At 43.4% G+C, this 21,167-nt stretch overlaps 1 protein-coding gene across 1 annotated transcript in view; it reads left to right on the forward strand.

Moving 5' to 3' along the window:
* EIPR1 (EARP complex and GARP complex interacting protein 1) overlaps positions 1 to 21,167 on the forward strand; it is a 208,610-nt gene that overhangs the window by 134,457 nt on the left and 52,986 nt on the right. Inside the window, exon 4 of the mRNA XM_007518928.3 lies at positions 1,756 to 1,912. Coding sequence (XP_007518990.1) covers positions 1,756 to 1,912 — 157 coding nt within the window. The remainder of the gene's footprint in view (positions 1 to 1,755; positions 1,913 to 21,167) is intronic.

The raw sequence follows: 21,167 nt of genomic DNA on the forward strand, positions 1-21,167 counted from the left end.
ACATTAAGCATTATCTTCTTAAAATGCTATTTTTTTTCAGTTTGCAGTTTTCTTTCTTTTTAAAAAAATTATTAGTGATTTTATAACAATTGACAAGATTGTGGGATAATAGGGGTACAATTTCATACAATTCCCAGCACCAGAGTTCTGTATCCCATCTCCTCCATTGGAAGCTTCCTAATTCCTTGTCCCTCTGGTAGTATGGACCAAAGATCTTTATAGGGTGCAGAATGTGAAAGGTCTGGCTTCTCTAATTGCTTCTTTGCTGGATGTGGATGTTGGCAGGTCGATTTATACCCTAAGCCAGTTTCTGTCTTTCTCTAGTGGAATAGGGCTCTGGGAAAGAGGGTTTCAGGACACATTTGTGAGGTTGTCTACAAAGAGAAGTCAGGTTGATGTCATGGTAGCATCTGAAACTTGGTGGCTGAAAAGCATATAGAACAGAACAAATTAAAACAGCTGTTTTCAACTGTCCTATGCCCCTTTCCTACCAGAACAATACTTGGTCATAGTGCCAAATATCAAATACAGGACCTAATATATGCAAAATATGCGCTCCACCTTCTGTGCCATCTCCCCAAAAGCATCCATATTCTTTTTTGACAGTGTCAGGGAGTCACATGAAGTGAGCTCTGATTTTGGAATCAGAAAACCTAGATTGAACTCTTGATTCTTCTGTTTATCATTTGATTATGTGTAGTGATGGAAACAACCACACTACTTACTTGAATGGCTAGATATTATAAACCCATTGTGTTTACTACTGTGTTTCTTTGTTGACTTGGTTGGTTTATAGACCAACAACTATTGCAGCTAATAGAACATGGGATATTTTCAAATATGATGTAAGTCCCTTTGTTTTATTTCTTATTTCCTGCATGGGAAATACTACTCATGAGATAGTCTTTCTTGTTCTGACATAATCCTTTCATATTCATTTGACACCAATTGATTTAATGTTGAAGTCTGTTCTATTAAGCATCCTTTGTTAGAGATATCCTTCAAAATGAGAACATTTATCACATACATAAAAAGGAAAATTTGAAAGGGTTTATTTTAAGAATTTATGATTGATTTTTTTTTTTTTTTTTAATTTCCAGAGCACTGCTGGAGATTGAGAGGTGCTGGGGATTGAACCTGGGACCTTTGGTGCCTCAGGCATGAAAGCCTTTTTACATACCATTATGCTGTCTCTCCAGCCCTATGATTGATGTTTTAACACACAATGTTAAATCTGATATTGTTTTGAGGGGGGGGTTCTTACTGACCATTTAACCTTACTGAAACATTGTCTAGGGGACAGAGATATAGAGATTGGCGTGTTCCCTGAAAATGGGTGACACCAGTCTTCCTTAAAGCTAAGAGAGCAGAGAAAAACCATTTAATATAAATTTTTAGACAAGAAATGGATTCACAGTGGTTATATTTTCTGTGTCCCTCCATTTTCTCCCTTTTTTTGGGGGGGAGCAGGGAAGAAGAACAGAAGGAAATTGATTTTTGAGGAAATTAAATCTTTCTTTGCAACACAATGGTGGTTTTAAAATAAGGAAGAAGAGGCTTCAGCAGCCACTGACTGAGCTATGCTCTGTTCTGCTTGCTGACTCTGGGCTGTATTTCTCATGACTCTGTCTGGAGTTTTAAATATTTTAAAGAGCAGATGTGCCTGCCTCTGCATGTGTGTGACTGACTGTTGGTGTGCTGTCTGTGGTATGTGGTGCATCCCACGCTCTGTTGACATTCTCCTCTGTTGCTTAGCTTCAGACAGCAAAATCCTGACATGTGCGGCCGTGTGGAGGATGCCAAAGGAATTGGAACCAGGCAGCCACGATTCCCCCGACGATTCATCAAGCACGGCACACACCCTGGAGCTGCTCTGTCACCTTGACAACACAGCCCACGGCAACACAGCCTGGTAGGGTTCTGCATATTTCATCTGCCCAGAACATGCCTGCAGGTTAGCTGGTGTGAGCCCTGCACATGCTTACTGCAAAACTCATACATACCAGAAAGCTCTCCTTTTTCAGTATCAATTGTTTTATTTTTCTATATGTTGACTCCCTGTTCTTTTCTAGATTGGACATATGTATGGAGCACCCCAGTTCTCTTTTGTCTAAAATCATCATTGCCCATTTGTCTGCCAGGATGGTAAAGGCATACACTGTATAACACTTTAGCTCTCTACTGCGTAAAAATTATTTATTTATTTTATTTGACAGAAAGAAATTAAGAGGAGAGAGGAAGTAGAGAGGGAGAGAAAGAGAAAGAGATACCTACAGTACTATTCCACTGCTCATGAAGCTTCCTTCCACAGGTGGGGACTGACGACTTGACCTTGGGTTTTTGGGTGTGGTAATGGGAGCATTCAACCAGATGCAACACCACTCACTAAACACTCCCTCCCATTGTTGTTGTTGTGAAAGACACAAGGGACCAAAGCACTGCTTTACCATTTTTAAAAAATTTTTATTTATAAAATGGAAATATTGACAAGACCATAGGATAAGAGGGTTATAATTCCACAGAGTTCCCACCACCAGATCTCTGTAGCCCATCCCCTCCCTTGATAGCTTTCCTATTCTTTATCCCTCTGGGAGTATGGACCCAGGGTCATTATGGGGTACAGAAGGAAAAGGTCTGACTTTTGTAATTACATGATGAACATGCGCATTGGCAGGTCGATCTATACTGCCAGCCTGTCTCTCTTTCACTAGTGTGATAGGGATCGGGGAAGATGGGGCTCCAGGACACATTGGTGGGGTTGTCAGCCTAGCAAAGTCAGGCTGGCATCATAATAGTGTCTGGAACCTAGTGGCTGAAAAAGAGTTAAGCTATAAGACAAAACAAATTGTTGACTAATCATGAACCTAAAGACAAAAATATTGCAGATAAAGATTTGGGGGTCTCTGTTTTGGAAAAAGCTAGTAGGTCTATTTTAGGTATATTCCATGGGGCCCATGACCTTACTAGTTTCTGCCTGAGCCTGACAGTTAATATGCAGGTGACCCAAGTTATTGTCTGGGCAGATGGTGTCATAGTTGGATCTACCAAATTTTTTTAAAGATTTATTTATTCTTACTTTTTCATTTGATAAGACAAAGAGAAATTGAGAGGGAGGGAGATAGACTCAGGGAAATACCTGAACACAGCTCACCTGCTTGTGAAACTTCCCCCCTGCAAGTGGGAACTGGGGCCTAGAGCCTAGGTCCTTGCACGTGGTGACATGCGTGCTAAACTGGGTGTGCCACCACCTGACTCCCTTCCCTTGTCGGGCTGAGCTTCATTGACGGGAGAGAGACAACCCAGGACTCATGGCTGGGTTGTACGCAGTATCTCTTTATTCATGCAGGACGCAGTGCAATCTACACCAAGCTAAGCTAAACTAAAAAACTACAAACAATCTTGTCCTTATAAATATACTAGCCCAGTAGGGTGGGAACAGGATGAGAGGGTGGAGAGAAAAGTGACTGGTGAAAATCAGGGTATGACAAGGAGAGGGGGTGGAGCAGGTGAGAATTCTACCACTAAACCACCAATGCCCTGGAGGGAAGGTGGTGCTTGTTAACAGAGGTTATGTAAATAGAATACAGTGTTAACTCTCTTTTCAGCCACCATGTTCCAGATGCTAGCATGATGCCAACCAGACTTCCCTGGACAGACAGCCCCACCAATGTGTCCTGGAGCTCTGATTCACCAGAGTCCCACCCTACTAGGGAAAGAGAGAGACAGGCTGGGAGTATGGATCAACCGGTCAATGCCCATGTTCAGCTGGGAAGCAATTACAGAAGCCAGACCTTCCACCTCTGTACCCCATAATGACCTTGGGTCCATACTCCCAGAGGGTTAAAGAATAGGAAAGCTATCAAGGGAGGGGATGGAATACGGAGATCTGGTGGTGGGAATTGTGTGGTGTTGTACCCCTCTTATCCTATGGTTTTATCAATGCTTCCCTTTTATAAATAAAAAAATAAAATAAATTATTAATGATTTAATAATGATTAACAAGAGTGTAAGATAATGGGGATACAGTTCCATACAGTTCCTACCACCAGAGTTTGATGTCATATCGCCTCCAATGGAATCTTTCCTATTTTTTTTTTTTTAAAGATTTTATTTATTTATGAGAAAGACAGGAGGAGAAAAGAACCAGATATCACTCTGGCATATGTGCTTCCAGAGATCGAACTCGAGACCTCATGCTTGAGAGTCCAAAGCTTTACCACCTCCTGGACCACCACCTCCTGGACCACCCTATTCTTTTAAAATTAATTAATTAATTAATTAATTTATTTATTTATTTTACCAGAGCACTGCTCAGCTCTGGTTTATTATAGGGGTGCGGGGTATTGAACCTGGGACTTTGGAGCCTCCGACATGAGAGTCTCTTTGAATAACCATTATGCTATCTACCCCTGCCCTCTTCCCTATTCTTTATCCCTCTGGGAGTATGGACCAGAATTCTTTATGAGGTGCAGAAGGTAGGAGGTCTGGCTTCTGTAATTGCTTCTCTGCTGGACATGCACATTGGCAGGTCGATCCATATCTTCAGCTTATCTTTATCTTTCTCCAGTGGAGTAGGGCTTTGGAGAGGTGAGGTTTTGGGACACATTGGTGAGGTTGTCTGCCCAGGGAATTCAGGATGATATCATAATAGCGCCTGCAACTTGGTGGCTGAAAGGCAGTAAGCTATAAAGCAGGAAAAATTATTTAGTAAACAGGAACCCAAAGGTAGGAATAGAATAGATGAAATTATGGGTCTTCATGTGTAAAGAAGCTAGGAAGTCTACTTTTTTAGATATGTTCTAAGGGGCACATGACTTTTACACTTTTATTCAGTCATCTTCTGCATATACTATTTGTGGCTTCAGATTTCTAGCTTATTAATTCCTCCATGGACTACATTTGGATACAGTAGCTGCATTTTGTATATACCTCCAAGCCCTAGCATGTCTTTTTCTGTACTCTTATTTTCCCAAGCATTAAGGGAAGTATCATGATATAGGAAGTGCCAGCCACTTATTATGGCTCTTTGGTCAGTTGTTACCCTCTTGCTGTGATGGGACATTTGCTGTCCACCATAGTAATCTAGGGATCCTCTTTAGGTCATTTACTGATCATCTGGAGTGAATTTATTTTATTTTATATATTTCCACTAGGATTATTGTGGGGCTCACTACTTGCATGACAAATCCATTGTTCCCAGAGGCCATTTTCATTATATATATATCCTTTTTTTATTTGATAGAACATATAGAAATTGAGAAGAGGTGGGAGGTAGACACGGAGAGAGAGAGAGAGAGAGAGAGAGAGAGAGAGAGAGAGACCTGCAGACTTCCTTCACCACTCTTAAAGCTTCCCCCCTGCAGTTGAGGACCAAGGTTTGACGTCTCATCCACACATCTAGTAATATGTGTATTTAACAGGATGTGCTACCACCTACCCCACAAAGTTGTGCTTTCTAGAAGGCTTCATGGGAGCATAAGACAGATATAGATGCTTATAATAATAAGAGTAATCATTGTTTCCCTTAATACAGTAATACTCCATGTGTGAGAGAAAAGAGCCACACAGTCAATTTTGTCTTTGTCTGTTCTAACAATTAAATACATTTAATTCAACAGATATTTATTAAGCACCTGCTGCACACACCTGCCGGGCTCCAGGGATGCCAAGGTGACAGGTCAAGAGACTCCGCCTCAAGGAGTCACAATCTCTCGGGGAGACTCAGTGTAAACATCTAGTCAGAAACAGAGCAGGCATGACATATGCTGATGTCATTAAGGAGTGTGTGCCGTGGGCCCCCCGAGGAAGAAGTAATTAATTTTTACTAGAGGAATGGAAGAGGGACACACTTAGCAGGTGACATTTGGAGCTGGGACTGAGGGGCTGATCTCGATTCCCTTCACCAGCTGTAGCTCTTGCTGCAATGGCAGGAGACAGTGCCTAGGGGTCCATACAGAGACTTTCTGTGGGTTAGATTGTTGTGAGTTTATTCCATAATTGCCAGGCCATCAGGTTAGTGATTAGTTCTTACAGAGATAATCTGAGTGTTAAAGTCAGATCCCATCCTTACCATGAAGGGATATGGAGTAGGAATGGTACAGTTCCCAGAAGAAATATTTCAACTTTTTGGTCTGTCCAACTACAGAGCAAGCCTGCAAATGACAGTAATACTGGGAATTCTTTGATTCCAAAAATGCCCACGTTTCCCCTGCAAATATTTGTGCATGTTTGTATATATGAGTGTGAGAGTGTACACAGATACATATGCATTCGAACCGATTGCATGTCTTTGTGTTAGAGGCATGTGCACATGTACATGTCTTCTAGGAGCTGTACTAGCACTAGGGAAGCAGGTAAGTAACATTTAATTCAAATCTGCAATCACTTTGTGGAGGTCAGTGTTACAAATAGTGTCAGTATGTTTGCTGAGTAGTGTCAGTATGTTTGCTGAGTATCGAGATGGGATGAACTTAAAGAAGGGGATTTGCCTTGCCCAGTGACAAGTTGCAAAGGCAAGGCTCTCATTATTTTTTCTCTCTCTCTCTTTTCTTTCTTTCTTTCTTTCTTTCTTTCTTTCTTTCTTTCTTTCTTTCTTTCTTTCTAACCCCCTTCTTCTTCCTCCTCCTCCCCTCCTCCTTCTCCTCCTCTTCCTCCTTCTCCTCCTCTTCCTCCTCCTCCTCCTCCTCTTCTCCTCCTCCTCTTCTTCTCCTCCTCCTCCTTCTTTGTTGTTGAAATTTCTGAGGCTCTTGCCGGGCCGGCTAGCTTCACGGTGGTGAACAGAGACGCGGAGACAACGGCTGGGCAGGGCAGCTGTATTTCTTTATTCAGGAGGAACTATTCACAAACTAAGACAAACTAATCACCAAACAGAACTCTGCTGTCTCTTTGCGGCGGCGCAAGCACTCTCTCTTTTACTCTGGAACTCAGGAACCCTGTCACTCTGGCACTCTCTCTTACTCTGTAACCCTGAAACTCTCGAACTCAGGAACTCAAGAACTCTCGGACTCAGGAACCCTCTCTTACTCTCGAACTCTGAAACTCTCCAACTCTCGTACTCGGGAACCCTCTGAAACTCTGGCACACTGGAACTCTCTCTTACTCTGTAACCCTGAAACTCTCGAACTCAGGAACTCCGGAACTCTGGCACTCTCCAACTCAGGAACCCTCTCCCGGGGTTACTTGGGGCGGGGCCAAGCAGGCCCGCGAAATTAACAGGACTCATCCAATTCTCTTGGAGGGGGAGGGCTAGAACAAGTCAATGTAAAGCATACGACAATTCCCCCTGCTTGCGCCGCCGCAAAGAGACAGCAGAGTTCTGTTTGGTGATTAGTTTGTCTTAGTTTGTGAATCGTTGTTCCTGAATAAAGAAATACAGCTGCCCTGCCCAGCCGTTGTCTCCGCGTCTCTGTTACCCGCCGTGAAGCTAGCCTGCCCGGCAAGAGCTTCCGAAATTTTAACAACAAATGGCGCCCACGTGGACCTGACCTGCGCATCTCTCAGATAAGTAAAGACAATTTGGCTACCTATGCACGATGGCCTTCTCTTCTGCTTGTGAAGAGATCTCCAAAGGCCTCTGCTCTTTCTTCACGAGACTGTTTTGCTGTTTCTGGAACATTTATCTCTGGACCACTCTGTGGTTTCTACTCGCTCGGGCGGACTCAGAACAGCCAGCGGGAAGAGCCAGCGGGCGGGAGGCAAGGCGCGGAGCTGCCGTTTCCACCTGGTTAAACAGCCAGCCAGCCGGCTGCGCCCAGACAACCCTGCGCACTGCGCCCGCAGCCCCGCAGCCCCGCAGCCCGCAGGAGGCCTACGCCAGCACACAAAAGACCCAGGAGCCCAATGCCAACATGCTGGAGCCCTATGCCAACACACAAGAGCCCGAGGCCAACATGCAAGAGCCCGAGGCCAGCCCACAGGAGCCGGCTCTCCACCGCGTGGCGCAGGGCACTGGACGCGTGATCCCTCCACGCTGCTCGGCCACTGCGAACAGGGCAGCAGACATGGCAGGGCCATGGGGCAGGGCCGCGGCGTTCTATCATGGCCGCCACCCCTGGGCACCTAGGCTCACGCCTTCTACAAAGATGGCCTGCCTGCCCTCTTTCTATGAATTCTGGAACCATCCCGGGCCTCCCGGACTCCCGGGCTCCCTGCCAAAACTGGGCACACGAGATCTCCAGCCGCCGGTCCGGTCTGAAGACAGACAAGCTGGAGTACGCAGAGATTTGTGCAGAGATCGCAACCTGCAATTCCTAGAAGTGGAGCTGCGCGGGAAGCCACCTCCGGATGGTGAACCCCCCCCCCCAACAACTAAGACAATATAGATTTAAATTCGTGTTTAAAATGACATGTCTTCGTAACAAAGGTTTCTCTCCTCGTGTATTAATGACTATGTTTATGTGTATGTTTAAAGTTTGGTAAACAGTAGCTTTAAGGCTAAATTCTTACTAGTCAAAGATAAATGAAAAAGGTTTTCAACGTAATTCTCATAAAGATAAAAATTAACTTACATTTAAAGTCTGAGGTAAAAATTAGTTAACAATCAATATATTTCAACTAAGTTGGTCTAAACAAAAGGTTAAATAGACTTGTTGATATGTAAAACTCTCCACTACCTTCTCTATTAGAAATGGTAGATCTCACAATGGCTATGCTAATTATTCTCATGCCTGAGGTTTCCTCTCCGGCCCACACCTAGGGTGTGTCTCCATCTTGAATGGGTGTAACAAAAGGTTAAAAGACGTTGTTGATATGTAAAAGTCTCAAATTCCTTCTCTATTAGAAACGTTGGATCCTGCAGTAGATATGCTAATAACAAGTTTTGTTTCATAGTAAGTAAGTTGCAGCCAGCTGCCTGTGGGACCCTAGGCCGTTCCCCGCCCCCATGCAATTGCCCGTCGAGGCAAGTAGCCCCCCAGAGGCAAGAAATTTTTTTTTTTCAGATATGGCCCCCTCAGGCCTTCCCTTGGCAACATGCTGGTTTTTGTTATATATGTTTCTGTTCACCCCACACCCTTGATACTATAGTTATTTAGTTAAAAAGAAAAGGGGGAATTGTCGTATGCGTTACATTGGTTTGTTCTAGCCCTCCCCAAACCAAGAGAATTGGATCAGTCCAATTAATTTCGCGGGCCTGCTTGGCCCCGCCCCAAGGAACCCTGAGGGAGGGTTCCTGAGTTCACGAGTACGACAGTTCATGAGTTCCTGAGTTCGAGAGTTTCAGGGTTACAGAGTAAGAGAGAGTGCCAGAGAGACAGAGTTCCTGAGTTCCGGAGTTCGAGAGTGCGAGAGTGCGAGAGTTTCTGAGTTCGAGAGTAAGGGAGAGGGTTCCTGAGTTCCAGAGTAAAAGAGAGAGTGCTTGCGCCGCCGCAAAGAGACAGCAGAGTTCTGTTTGGTGATTAGTTTGTCTTAGTTTGTGAATCGTTGTTCCTGAATAAAGAAATACAGCTGCCCTGCCCAGCTGTTGTCTCCGCGTCTCTGTTACCCGCCGTGAAGCTAGCCTGCCCGGCAAGAGCTTCCAAAATTTTAACAACACTTCTTCTTCTCCTTTTCCTTCTTTTGCTTCTTCTCCTTCTTCATCTTGGGTACTATAATTAATCTTTCCCCCCCTCTATTGGAGGGGGGATAAAGTCCTTGCCTATGCTTATCATCATTTCCCGTTTTGTTGATGTAGGCTGTTCTCTGGTGTGAGGTAGCATCTCAGTGTGTTCCTTGTGCTACTTTTTAGTCAGTCAATATCTCTCATGCCCTATCTTTAATGTTTAATTCCTGGCAACCATGTATCTGTACTCAACCCCATAAACCCTCCACTTCCAACATGTCTGTAAATAGAATTATACACTGCCTACTCTCCCCCCCTCCTCTTCTTCTTCCTCTTCTTCTTCTTCTCCTCCTCCTTCTCCTCTTCTTCTTATTCTTCTCCTTTCCTTCTCCTTCTCCTTCTTCTCCTTCCCCTTCCCCTTCCCCTTCCCCTTCCTCTTCCTCCTCTTCTTCTCCTCCTCTTTCTTCTTCTCCTTCTCCTTCTCCTCCTTCTTTTCGGGGTATCTCTCTCCCTCTCTGGCGGGGTGGTCTCCAGGGGAAAGGTAACGGGCTGGTTCTTTCTCACTCACGACAGGGGTGACACGAAGTAAAAGACACCAGGGGACTCTTAGCATGCCTAGAATCTGAGTCCTAGAATCCCAGAAACCTAGAGTCCGTTTATTAGCAAAGTGGACATGAGTTAAATAGAAACGCAATGGAGGTAATTATTGTTGAAATATGTCAGAAATTACAGGTTTCTTAACAGTCAGCATGACCCTAAGGTAAGGGGCTGGTATGACAAGAATTGATGAGATACAGGACAGTTATTCTCCGTGACATAAGCAACTTAATTATCCAAAGGTATTTGAGAGAAGCATAGGGGTTAAACCCGTAGGGTGAGACAGAAAGAAGATGGATATCAAAAGGCCATATAGTTTGGAATTTCTCTTGTCTGGGGTCTGAGGTGTGTGATGAAGTATGTGATAAGGTGTGTTCTTCTGTGATCAGAAGGTGACTTTGAATAAGTGAATCTGTGGCCATGTGGCCTGCAGTTAATGGAGGGAAGTATTGGAGTTACTGTGGGCCTGAGAGTCAAGAAGGAAAGAACCAAGTCTGAGCTTCCCCCCTTATGCTCACCTCGGTTGAGAGAGACTTACCAAGAGGTTATCTTCTCAGACCTCCATCCAAGGATGGGGGTGGTTCTCCCTAAGCTCTATCAGGCTTACACATGGTCCCACCTTCTCCTTCTTCTCCTTCTCCTTCTCCTTCTCCTTCTCCTTCTCCTTCTCCTTCTCCTTCTCCTTCTTCTTTCTTCTTCTTCTTTTACCAAAACAGTGCTGGTGGTATGGAGGATTGAACCTGGGACTTTGGAGCCTCAGGCATGTCTGTTTGCATAACCATGATGCTATCTAGCACCCACCCTTCCTCATTTTCTTTTCCTTTCCCTTTTTCTTTTTCTTTACAAGAGCACTGTTCAGCTTTCACTTATTGTTATAGGAGATTGAACCTGGGACTCTGGAGCTCCAAGCATTAAAGTCTTTTTGCGTTATCATTATAATATCTCCCCTGCCCCATACTCCCTGATTTTGAAGATTAGATTGTTCCATTCATCAAATTCCCTGGAGGTTCTTTCTAATTGTTATGTGTGTTGATTGATAGCTCCCACCTTTTCCTTGCTGAGTGGTGTTCCTTGCTAAGGATATACCATTTTATGGTAACCGTTTGCCTATTGAATGACATCTGGAGTTTCTTCAGTTTCAGGCTATTTTGAATGAAGCTACTCTGTTTAACTCGGATTTTCACTGTATGTTTTCATTTTTCCTGGCTAAATGCCCCAGAGTGCAGTTGCTAGTTCCCATGCTGAAAATACCCCTTTCTTCTTAAAAGTAGCTGTATGTTTGACATTTTACCAGCATTGCATGAGGACCTGGCTGTACATGTTGACAACATTTGGGGTTGTCATTCATGTTCTTTTAAATATCTTCAGCAGTGTCAAGGAAACACTGGTATTTTTTCTGGTTTTCTTTTCCTTTTGCACCTATACATTTTTGCTGAGAGTTGTTCCAGGGGAGGAGTCTCCTCTATTATTTTTTAAGCATGAGCCTTACTGCTTGCCTTAGGGAATGGCTGGGGATGCTAAATATTCCTGATATGTTGGTTGGTGGTGCTGCTGTCAATAGGCAGGGGTGTGGGACTCAGCCTTTAGGGCCACTCACCTGCTGTTTGCTCTGGCATTCTACTACGATCATCATCTCTGGCATTATGTTATTCCACTGCAGAATACTGTGCCCCAGTATGGTTCCGTAGCCCCCATGTCCACTTGGTCGATTCCAAATTATATTCCTCCATGAGGATAATTTCTGGAACCATCCGTTCCACCCCGGTTCCATGGCTGCCAGTTCTTAGCAACATCGCCCCGCCAGATATTTGTCGGGATGCGGCATCATCTAAGTTCATTTCCCACGTCTGCGCTCGACCGGACCTGCCAATATACGCGGATATCTTCGCCCACCCTGTTCAACGCTTGACGTCTCATCACCCAATCTGGTCTCCTATGCCTACACTGAACTTCTCTGTTCCAGACTCTGGGAAACAGAGTTGGCAGTCAGCTGAGGTAAAGAACGAACACCTCATCACAGACCCCTGCAAGCGTCAACCCGGCTTTGACCTAGCACATTATGATTGGGCCCTCCTCAATCGCTATCGAACAGGCCATGGCCGGTGCGCCGCTATGTTCCATCGCTGAGGATCCAGAGACGACCGGAACTGCCCCTGCGGCTACAGACAGACTATGACCCACATAGTCAACGACTGCCACCTCTCCAGATTCAAAGGAGGTCTCAAAACCTTACATCAGGCTCAACCTGACGCTGTTGACTAGCTATGGAAGAAGGGCAAATGCTAGAAGAAGAAGAAGTGCAGCAGCCTCCATATCTCTGTCTCAGTCCTCCAGCACTCTGGGTGGAACAGTATGCAGCTGAAAAGCTCTCCATCATCCCTAGTTGTTAGGAAACAGCAAAGGCAAAGGAAGGCCTTGTGAGTGGCTCCAGGTGGAGTGCATGCCTGGCACAGCATAGGAGAGCAGCAAAGTCATCTCCTCTGCTTCATCTTGAATAGAGCTTGAACGAATCATGTTATGTGATATAAGCCAAAAAAGAGAAGGATGGGGCCGAGTGGTGGCACACCTGGTTGAGCACACATGTTATAGTGTGCAAGGACCCTCGTTCGAGCTTCCGGTCTCCACCTGCAGGGAGAAAGCTTTGCAAGTGGTGAAGCAGTACTGTAGGTGTCTTTCTGTCACTCTCCTTTTCTATCTCCCCTTCCTTTTCAATTTTTGGCTGTCTCTCTCCAATAAAAAAAGATAATAATTTTTTAAAAAAAAAGGTTTTAAAAAGTTATAAGAAAGTGAAGGATGAATATATGGAACTTCAGAAACAAGGACAGAAAGGGAAAACACGAAGTAAAACTTAGGCTGGGTTTAGTATCTTGTTTCAGAGCAAAGGACTCTGGAGAAGGAGGGAAGAGAAGGGGGCTGGAGGACTTTGGAGACCTGGTGCCATGGTGCGTGATGGTGGAAATGGACCTACATTGGGGATGAAAGTGTTTTACAGACACCAATCAGAGAGAGATGAGAAATTATACCCGTGTCAGCAACTATACTGCAAACCACTAACCCCTTTCTCCCTAATAAAATGATAAAAGAAGTGAAAACAAACAGGCAAACATAGAACTCCATGGATGGTAGAACAGCACTTTGTGCAAGCTCTACCCCATTAAAAATTGAAGTAAAAATGGATCAGGGATTTGTCTCGGTGGTAGAATGCAGGCCTAGATACTTGAGGCCCTGGGTTCAACACCCAGTATTACATAAAGAGTAACATGAAACAATAAAATAAAAACCTTGTATTTCTGTGTTTAGATTGAATACTAGTAAGTTTCCTTGAGATCCCCACCTGTGGAGACCAAGGGACACTGTATTGGGGGCATCACACCCAGTTTTGGATGCTTCCCTGCCCTGAGGTGACCATAGGATCACTGAACTATCACTGAAATGCTTCTCTAGATGTGTCTATATTCTTGAGGAGACAATGTCTCATGATCTGAGTGGTCTGTGATGGACTCTCTGGGAATGTGCTTGTGGTGTTTGCTAGGACTCATACTAAACATCTGGTGAAGGGGTTGGTGTGCTGTGTCCCTTAGATCTCTTTTCAGCCTGCTTTTCTCACACCTGCATTATAAGTCTCCATCACATAAAGTGTGCAGATGTGTCACAGTCTCAGCTTCTAGTCTCAATGTCAACTCTTCTGAAATTCCGTTGCTACCATTCTTTCTACAGTAATCACTGATATACACCACCCACAACCTACCTGTCATTTTAACCAATTTTATCTTTCTTAATAGCAGTATGACTAGCTGACACTCCCCTTGTCTACATTGCTGCACAAGTGTCTTTACAGGCTGAGCTGCATCTGAGCAGGAGCCCCACTAGCAAAGGCTGCAACACCAGCACCAAGGACAGCTCCCAGCACATTCTAGAATTTCTCAGCACCAAGGCCAACTCCTGGTAAACTCTAGTCACTCCATGAGTGCAAGGTTTCCACAGCACCAAGAATAGCACCTGTTGCACAGAAATCCAAATATTTGCATGACAAAAGGAAGGGTTGTTGTAGTAACAGTAACCATGTTAAGCCTTGATTATGTACTACTCTATGAGATTCAACTCCGTCACTTTGTCTGTTTCTACAGGGATCTCAGAGTAGGAACTGTTGCCCCCTTTGTGTAGATAAGATAACTGTGATCTAGAGAGAGGAAGGTCAATGCATTTAGGCTTACTTATCTTCTAGTGGACTGATTTGGATTCATAGCCAGCTAGTCTGACCCCAGCATGCCACATACTACTCCAGAGTTACTTCCCCACTAAATGAGCAGAAAGATTTGTTTGTGGTGATCACATTGTGATTTGGATAGTTGTTTCAATTTGTGGTCATCATGTGATTTAGAAGATATTTTGTATTGTGGCCATCAAGTGACTTAGAAGTTGTTTTAGTTATTTGGAATATTAGCACAGCTTTCTCAGAGTAGGTTTTCAGAATGTTTGCTCACATTCTAGCTAGCTAGTTCTCCTGGGAGGATAAATATAAAGGTTTTATAATTGATAAGGGGATTATTCATTTTGCAGATAGTGAAGTCCCCCTTTTAATTGATGTAGCATTGCATTCTTTTTTTAAAAATTTTTTTAAAAGTATTTATTTTATTTATTTATTCCCTTTTAATTTTTTTAAAAGTATTTATTTTATTTATTTATTCCCTTTTAATTTTTTTAAAAGTATTTATTTTATTTATTTATTCCCTTTTGTTGCCCTTGTTGTTTTATTGTTGTAGTTATTATTATTGTTGTCATCATTGTTGGATAGGACAGAGAGAAACGGAGAGAGGAGGGGAAGACAGAGAGGGGGAGAGAAAGATAGACACCTGCAGACCTGCTTCACCACCTGTGAAGCGACTCCCCTGCAGGTGGGGAGCCGGGGGTTCGAACCGGGATCCTTATGCCGGTCCTTGTGCTTTGCGCCACCTGCGCTTAACCCGCTGCACTACAGCCCGACTCCCGTATCATTGCATTCTAACTATATGCTTCATCTGTGCATCTTTGAAAACCAATATGTGCATTGCTTATTAAAATTTGACTACTTTTTTTATTTATAAAAAGGAAACACTGACAAAACCATAGGATAAGAGGGTTACAACTCCACACAATTCCCACCACCAGATCTCCATATCCCATCCCCTCTCTTGATAGCTTTCCTATTCTTTAACCCTCTGGGAATATGGACCCAAGGTCATTATGGGGTGCAGAAGGTGGAAGGTCTGGCTTCTGTAATTGCTTCCCCGCTGAACATGGGCATTGATAGGTCAATCCATACTCCCAGCCTGTCTTTCTCTTTCCCTTGTGGGGCGGGGCTCTGGGGAATTGGAGCTCCAGGACACACTGGTGGGATTGTCTGTCCAGGGAAGTCTGGTTGGCATCATGCTAGCACCTGGAACATGGTGACTGGAAAGAGAGTTAACATATAAAGCCAAAAAAATTAAACCTAAAGGCTGGAATAGTGTAGTTGAAGAGTTGGGGTGGGGTAATTCTCCGTTTTGTAGATAGCTAGTAGGCCTATTTTAGTTATATTTCAAAGGGCCTGTGGCTATACTAGTTTTTTTTTTTCCCTGAGCCTGAAATCTGATATGCAGATGGATCCAAGTTATTGTCTGAGGAGATGATGTCATGGCTGGAAAAAGGACTAGCTTGGAACGTTCCTAATCATGACCACAGAATGTGAGCTCAGATCTACAGGGATGCAGAGGTCACATAGGCTCTTCAGCTGAATATGGGCCCCAGATCACATCAAATCAATGGGGTTTACAGTCAACAATATTTATACACCTTTCCCATATTTGGGAGCTACTCTCTTCCCTGATCCAGCTTTCTGGTCCTGAAATTGGGGCAGCTTGGAATGTTCCTACTCATGACCACAGAAAGTTCACTACTTTTGAACTGTACTTCATCATACAGTTGTCCCTGTTGTCTGCGGTTACCCACTTTCTTCTCTCCTTCTTTTCTGGTATCCACTCAACTGTCTTATAGTTTAATAGTTTGTTTTTAAAATAAAATTTTATTTCTTTGTTTTCTCTATATACTGTATGTCAATGGAAATGATACAGTATTTGTTTCTGTATTTGTTTTCAGCGTAGATTCATGTCAGGACTTGCATTAGGTTATTTCCAGTTCTTAAGTCCCCCTCTCCTCTTCCTTCTCCTCAACCCCCCCCTCTACTTTTCCTTCTTCCCTTTCTTCTTCCCCTTCCTCTTCCTTCTTTCCTTTTATATGATACTAGGGTCTCATGCATGTGAGATCACTATTCCTGGGCTATTTTTTTATTACTTTTATTTTAGGTGGAGTGAGGGGGGGAGAGACACTATAATGCCATTCCACTATTCGTAGAACTTCTCTCTCTCTCTCCCCCTTACCCCCTTCTCTCTTTCTCTGTCTTTTTTTCTCTCTCTCTCTGTGCCTGTATGTGTGTGTGTGTGTGTATGTGTGTGTGTGTGTGTGTGTGTAACATTTATTTGAGAGAGAAATTGAGAGAGGAAGGTAAGATCGGGAGAGAGAGATGCCTGCACACTTTTCCACCACTACTGAAGTTTTCCCTTGCAGGTGGGGATCAGGGTGTTGAATTCAGGTCCTTGGCCTGCCCACTATAGAACTTTTCTTCATACTATGATGTTTCTATCTTTTTTTTCCCCCATCCCTCCCTGCTCCACAGCCTCCCTATGATGTTTCCATAAGACACACACCCCATCTCCAACTTACTCCCTCTTCTCTTTGGTTTATTCCCCTGGTTAATGTGTGTTAATTCATGGAATAACTGGTGGGCTTGGAGTTGTGGGGCTGGACTCTGATTTCTCATCGTTGACTGATTCATACCATAGACAGTACCTAGGAGAGTCATGTCTGTTTGGGTCCTTTTCATTCATGTGTAAAATGGGATAATTATGGGTTCCTTTGATGTCTCTTCCAGCTCTAGATTCATTACATGTATTGCCTCTATTTCACACTTACTGGTGGTGCCACATTTTTAAAATGTGTTGCCAGGAAAAAAACCGAGAGGCCCCTACATACAAGGTATGTACTCTAATACTGAGTCACCTCCTTGGCACAGGTTTTTCTTTTTTGCTCTTTACTTCTTTTAGTTTTATTTTTAGAGAGAGAAGAACAGACAGAAAAACACTACTATTCATGTAGTTCCATTTTATTTATTGTCTTTATTGCTTTCCAGTGTGGTACAATGGGGTTCTGGAGAGCCAGCCCAGGGCCTCACATATGTAATGTATGTGTTCTAATGCTCAGACACTTGCTCTACTTGCAACATACCTTTTTGGAAATGGATCGACCTGCCAATGCCCATGTTCAATGGAGAAGCAATTACAGAAGCCAGACCTTCCACCTTCTGTACCACATAATGATCCTGGGTCCATAGTCCCAAAGGGATAAAGAATAGGAAAGCTATCAAGGAAGGGCTTGGGATATGGAGTTTTGATGGTGGGAATTGTGTGGAATTGTACCATTCTTATCCTATGGTCTTGTCAATATTCCCATCTTATAAGTAAAATTATATAAATTATAAAAAATGAATCAAATAATACATTTGATTATTTGATTACTCCACTCTGCCCAGTGCATTGAGTGATGCCTTCAGTTGTATTTGACAGCTTGTCCCACCTGAGCCACTACTAGATGACACATTCAGATGAAATTCCTCCTTGGATAGAGTCAATTCATATGACATCTGTCTGCCTGGACATTTGGGATGAGCTGTGGGGGATGCTTTTATAAAAGCATCTGACCTTGAAATGGTATCTTAGTGTTAGCTCTTCCCTTCATATTTTAGGTTGTGTATGTTACTTACCCTAAATTATTTTTGGAACAAGATGAGATCTAGGTAAGTCAATAAAATTAATGAAATTAACCATATTTTTGTTGAAGAAGTTGAGAGTCATCTTGATTTCATTTTCCCTTTTCAATGATAAATTTTTTTAAAAAGTGATTTTTAAAAAATACTTCTCTATTGGGTAGCATAATGGTTTTGCAAACAGAATCTCATGCCTGAGGCTCCAAAGTCCTAGGTTCGGTCCCCCAGACCACTTTAAGCCAGAAGTGAAAAGTGCTCTGGTAAAAAGAAACAAACAAACAAAAACCATGCATGATATTTTTTTAAATATTTTAAAATTCTTTTTATTTAAACTTTTACTTATTATTGGATAGAGACAGAGAGAAATTGAGGAGAAGGTGAGATAGAGATGGAGAGAGACACCTGCAGCCCTGCTTCACCACTCGTGAAGCTTTCCCCCTGCAGGTGGGGACCAGGGCCTTGAACCCGGGTCCATGCGCTTAACCAGGTGCGCTTAACCAGGTGCATTACCACCTGGCCCCTGCATGATAATTTTCTAATTATAGCATGGACCAGCCATATAGTTCATCTGGGAGATTGCTCGCTTGGCCTTGTGCGTAAACCAGGCTTGAACCCCTTCTGCATCCCATGGGAGTATCACAACACTGTGCAATCTTTAGTGTTAAATCAATCAATCTGTCTGTCTGCCTGTCTGTCTAATCTATTTGTCATCTAAACAAGTTGGCCCAGAGTGTGAAGCTCTAGTAAAGGAAAGAAGTGAAGAACTGATAGCTAAACTTGTTTTATGTGCTCATGTAGTGTGTGGCTGACAGTGAGTATATGCAAAGGACTGCAGACTTGCCAGATCCCCACTGCAGTGCCCATACTTGTCTCCTGCCCATACTAGTGGATGTTGAACCCTGATAAGGGGAACAGGGAGGGACCAACCCTGACAGGTAGGGGGCCATACAGACTAATGATTTCCTCTTCCTCCTTCCCTCCTCTCCCTCCTCTCCCTCCTTCCCTCCTTCCCTCCTTCCTTCCCTCGTTCCTTCCTTCCTTCCTTCCATTTTTTACCAAAGCACTGATCAGCTCTGGCTTATGGTGGTGCAGGGGATTGAACCTGGGACTTCAAAGCCTCAGGTATGAGAATATCTTTGCATAACCATTATGCTATCTACCCCTCCCCAGGCTAATAATTTTCTGAGAGGATTCTTATCTGTGGTGGTTCATTGTGAGGTTAAGCTGAGTCTTCAAAGAGCAGCACCACCATGACTGACTCAAGATCTTATTACCACAGTAATAAGATAGTAGTTCTCCATCAGCTTTTGATGGTGAAGAGGCTCACCAGCTGTTAAAGAGGTATGAACTTCAGCTGCAGATTAGTGCTCCTTACTGCATGTGGAAGCAAAGTTAAAACAGTAGAAACTCCAGCATATACTTGGTATGCTTCATTTCCTAAGTAGTGTACCAGGAGAAGTCATACAGATCAGCTTGTCTCATGGATGATGTAAGTCTATAAAGGAGAAGTTTCTAAATTGGTAGTCAGAAGTTTTCTTGCTGTGAAAATGAAGTTAACCACAGTCACCTGTGGCCTCTTTACTCATAGTTATGAACTTGGTGTAGAGGAGCCTGGGATAAACTAGATGCCTCTCTGGTACCATTCCAAATGTGGTACTTGCCTCCATGACTGCTGACTTGTGTTTCCTGAGTCAACTTTTGAGTGGGAATACTTCAGTGAGGCTTGGAGTACCTGAGAAAGTCAGAAGGACATGTTAGAATTTTTATTAGAAGACAAATAGGCACAAGCAGCAGTGCTGAAATTGGAGAGCAAGCCCTTTGCTACCTACAACATGTGTAGGTCCATCAAGTACTTGAAGTATTTTGACCTCCAGCATTTTCTTTTTTTTTTAATTTAATTTTTTATTTATAAAAAGGAAACATTGACTAAACCATAGGATAAGAGGGGTACAGCTCCACACAATTCCCACCACCAGAACTCTGTATCCCATCCCCTACCCTGATAGTTTTCCTATTCTTTAACCCTCTGGGAGTATGGACCCAAGGTCATTGCGGGTTGCAGAAGGTGGAAGGTCTGGCTTCTGTAATTGCTTCCCCGCTTCTTCTAGCGTTTGCCCTTCTTCCGTAGCCAGTCAACAGGTCAGGTTGAAAGCTGTCAGGAGCTGCTTGTTGCTGGCTTTGAAAGTGACTGGGATCCATGTGGATTCAGTCGACTAGGAAGGATCGTCAGTTTCCCCAATGAATGGGTACTCACGGGATGCACCATGAGAAGGTCCATCCAATGTATCCCGCTGAACATGGGCGTTGACTGGTCGATCCATAGTCCCAGCCTACTCTCTCTTTCCCTAGTAGGGTGGGGTTCTGGGGAAGCAGAGCTCCAGGACACACTGGTGGGGTTGTCTATCCAGGGAATTCTGGATGGCATCCTGCTAGCATCTGGAACCTGGTGACTGAAAAGAGAGTTAACATACAAAGCCAAACAAATTGTTGATCAATCATGAATTTAAAGGGTGGAATAGTGCAGATGAAGAGTTGAGGGGTCCTCCATTTTATAGATAGCTAGTAGGCATATTTTAGTTATATTCCAAAGGGCCTGATACCACAACTTTCTTAGCCAATCATCTGTTTCTGGACACCTGGGTTGCTTCCAGCTGTTGGTTCTTACAAATTGTGCTACTATGAACATAGGTATACACAGATCTTTTTGGATGAGTGTGTTTGGCTCCTTAGGGTATATCCCCAGGAGAAGAATTGCAGGATCATAGGGTAGGTCCATTTCTAGCAGAAGACCACATTAAAAAAAATTTTTATTTGTGCACATTTACACTTAAAGTTTAGATCATTCCTAAATGTTAGACCACAGTGTGTTCTAACTCTGTGCACAAGCTTTTTTTTTTTTTCTTTTCTTTCCTTTCCTTCTTTCCTTTTTTTATTGTCAATTTTTCTCTTTTAATTAAAAAAAAAAACAAACAAGTTGGGAGGAGAAAATACCCTAACTGGTCACTGGAATTTGTATAGAATGTTCCACTTCAGAATATACTCTGGTTTGAAGCTAACTTTGAACTCATAGGCAGGTTGAATTCCTTAACTTGCCCTAAAGAGAGGTGCATGGTTTAGCTGTGTGGGTCAGTTTTTCTGTCCTCTCCAAGTTTCAGAAGCAAGTTCTACAATGGCAGTGTGTCTACCAAGGGCCTG

The sequence above is a fragment of the Erinaceus europaeus genome, chromosome 3, assembly GCF_950295315.1.
Source record: "Erinaceus europaeus chromosome 3, mEriEur2.1, whole genome shotgun sequence".
Classification (NCBI taxonomy): domain Eukaryota; kingdom Metazoa; phylum Chordata; class Mammalia; order Eulipotyphla; family Erinaceidae; genus Erinaceus; species Erinaceus europaeus.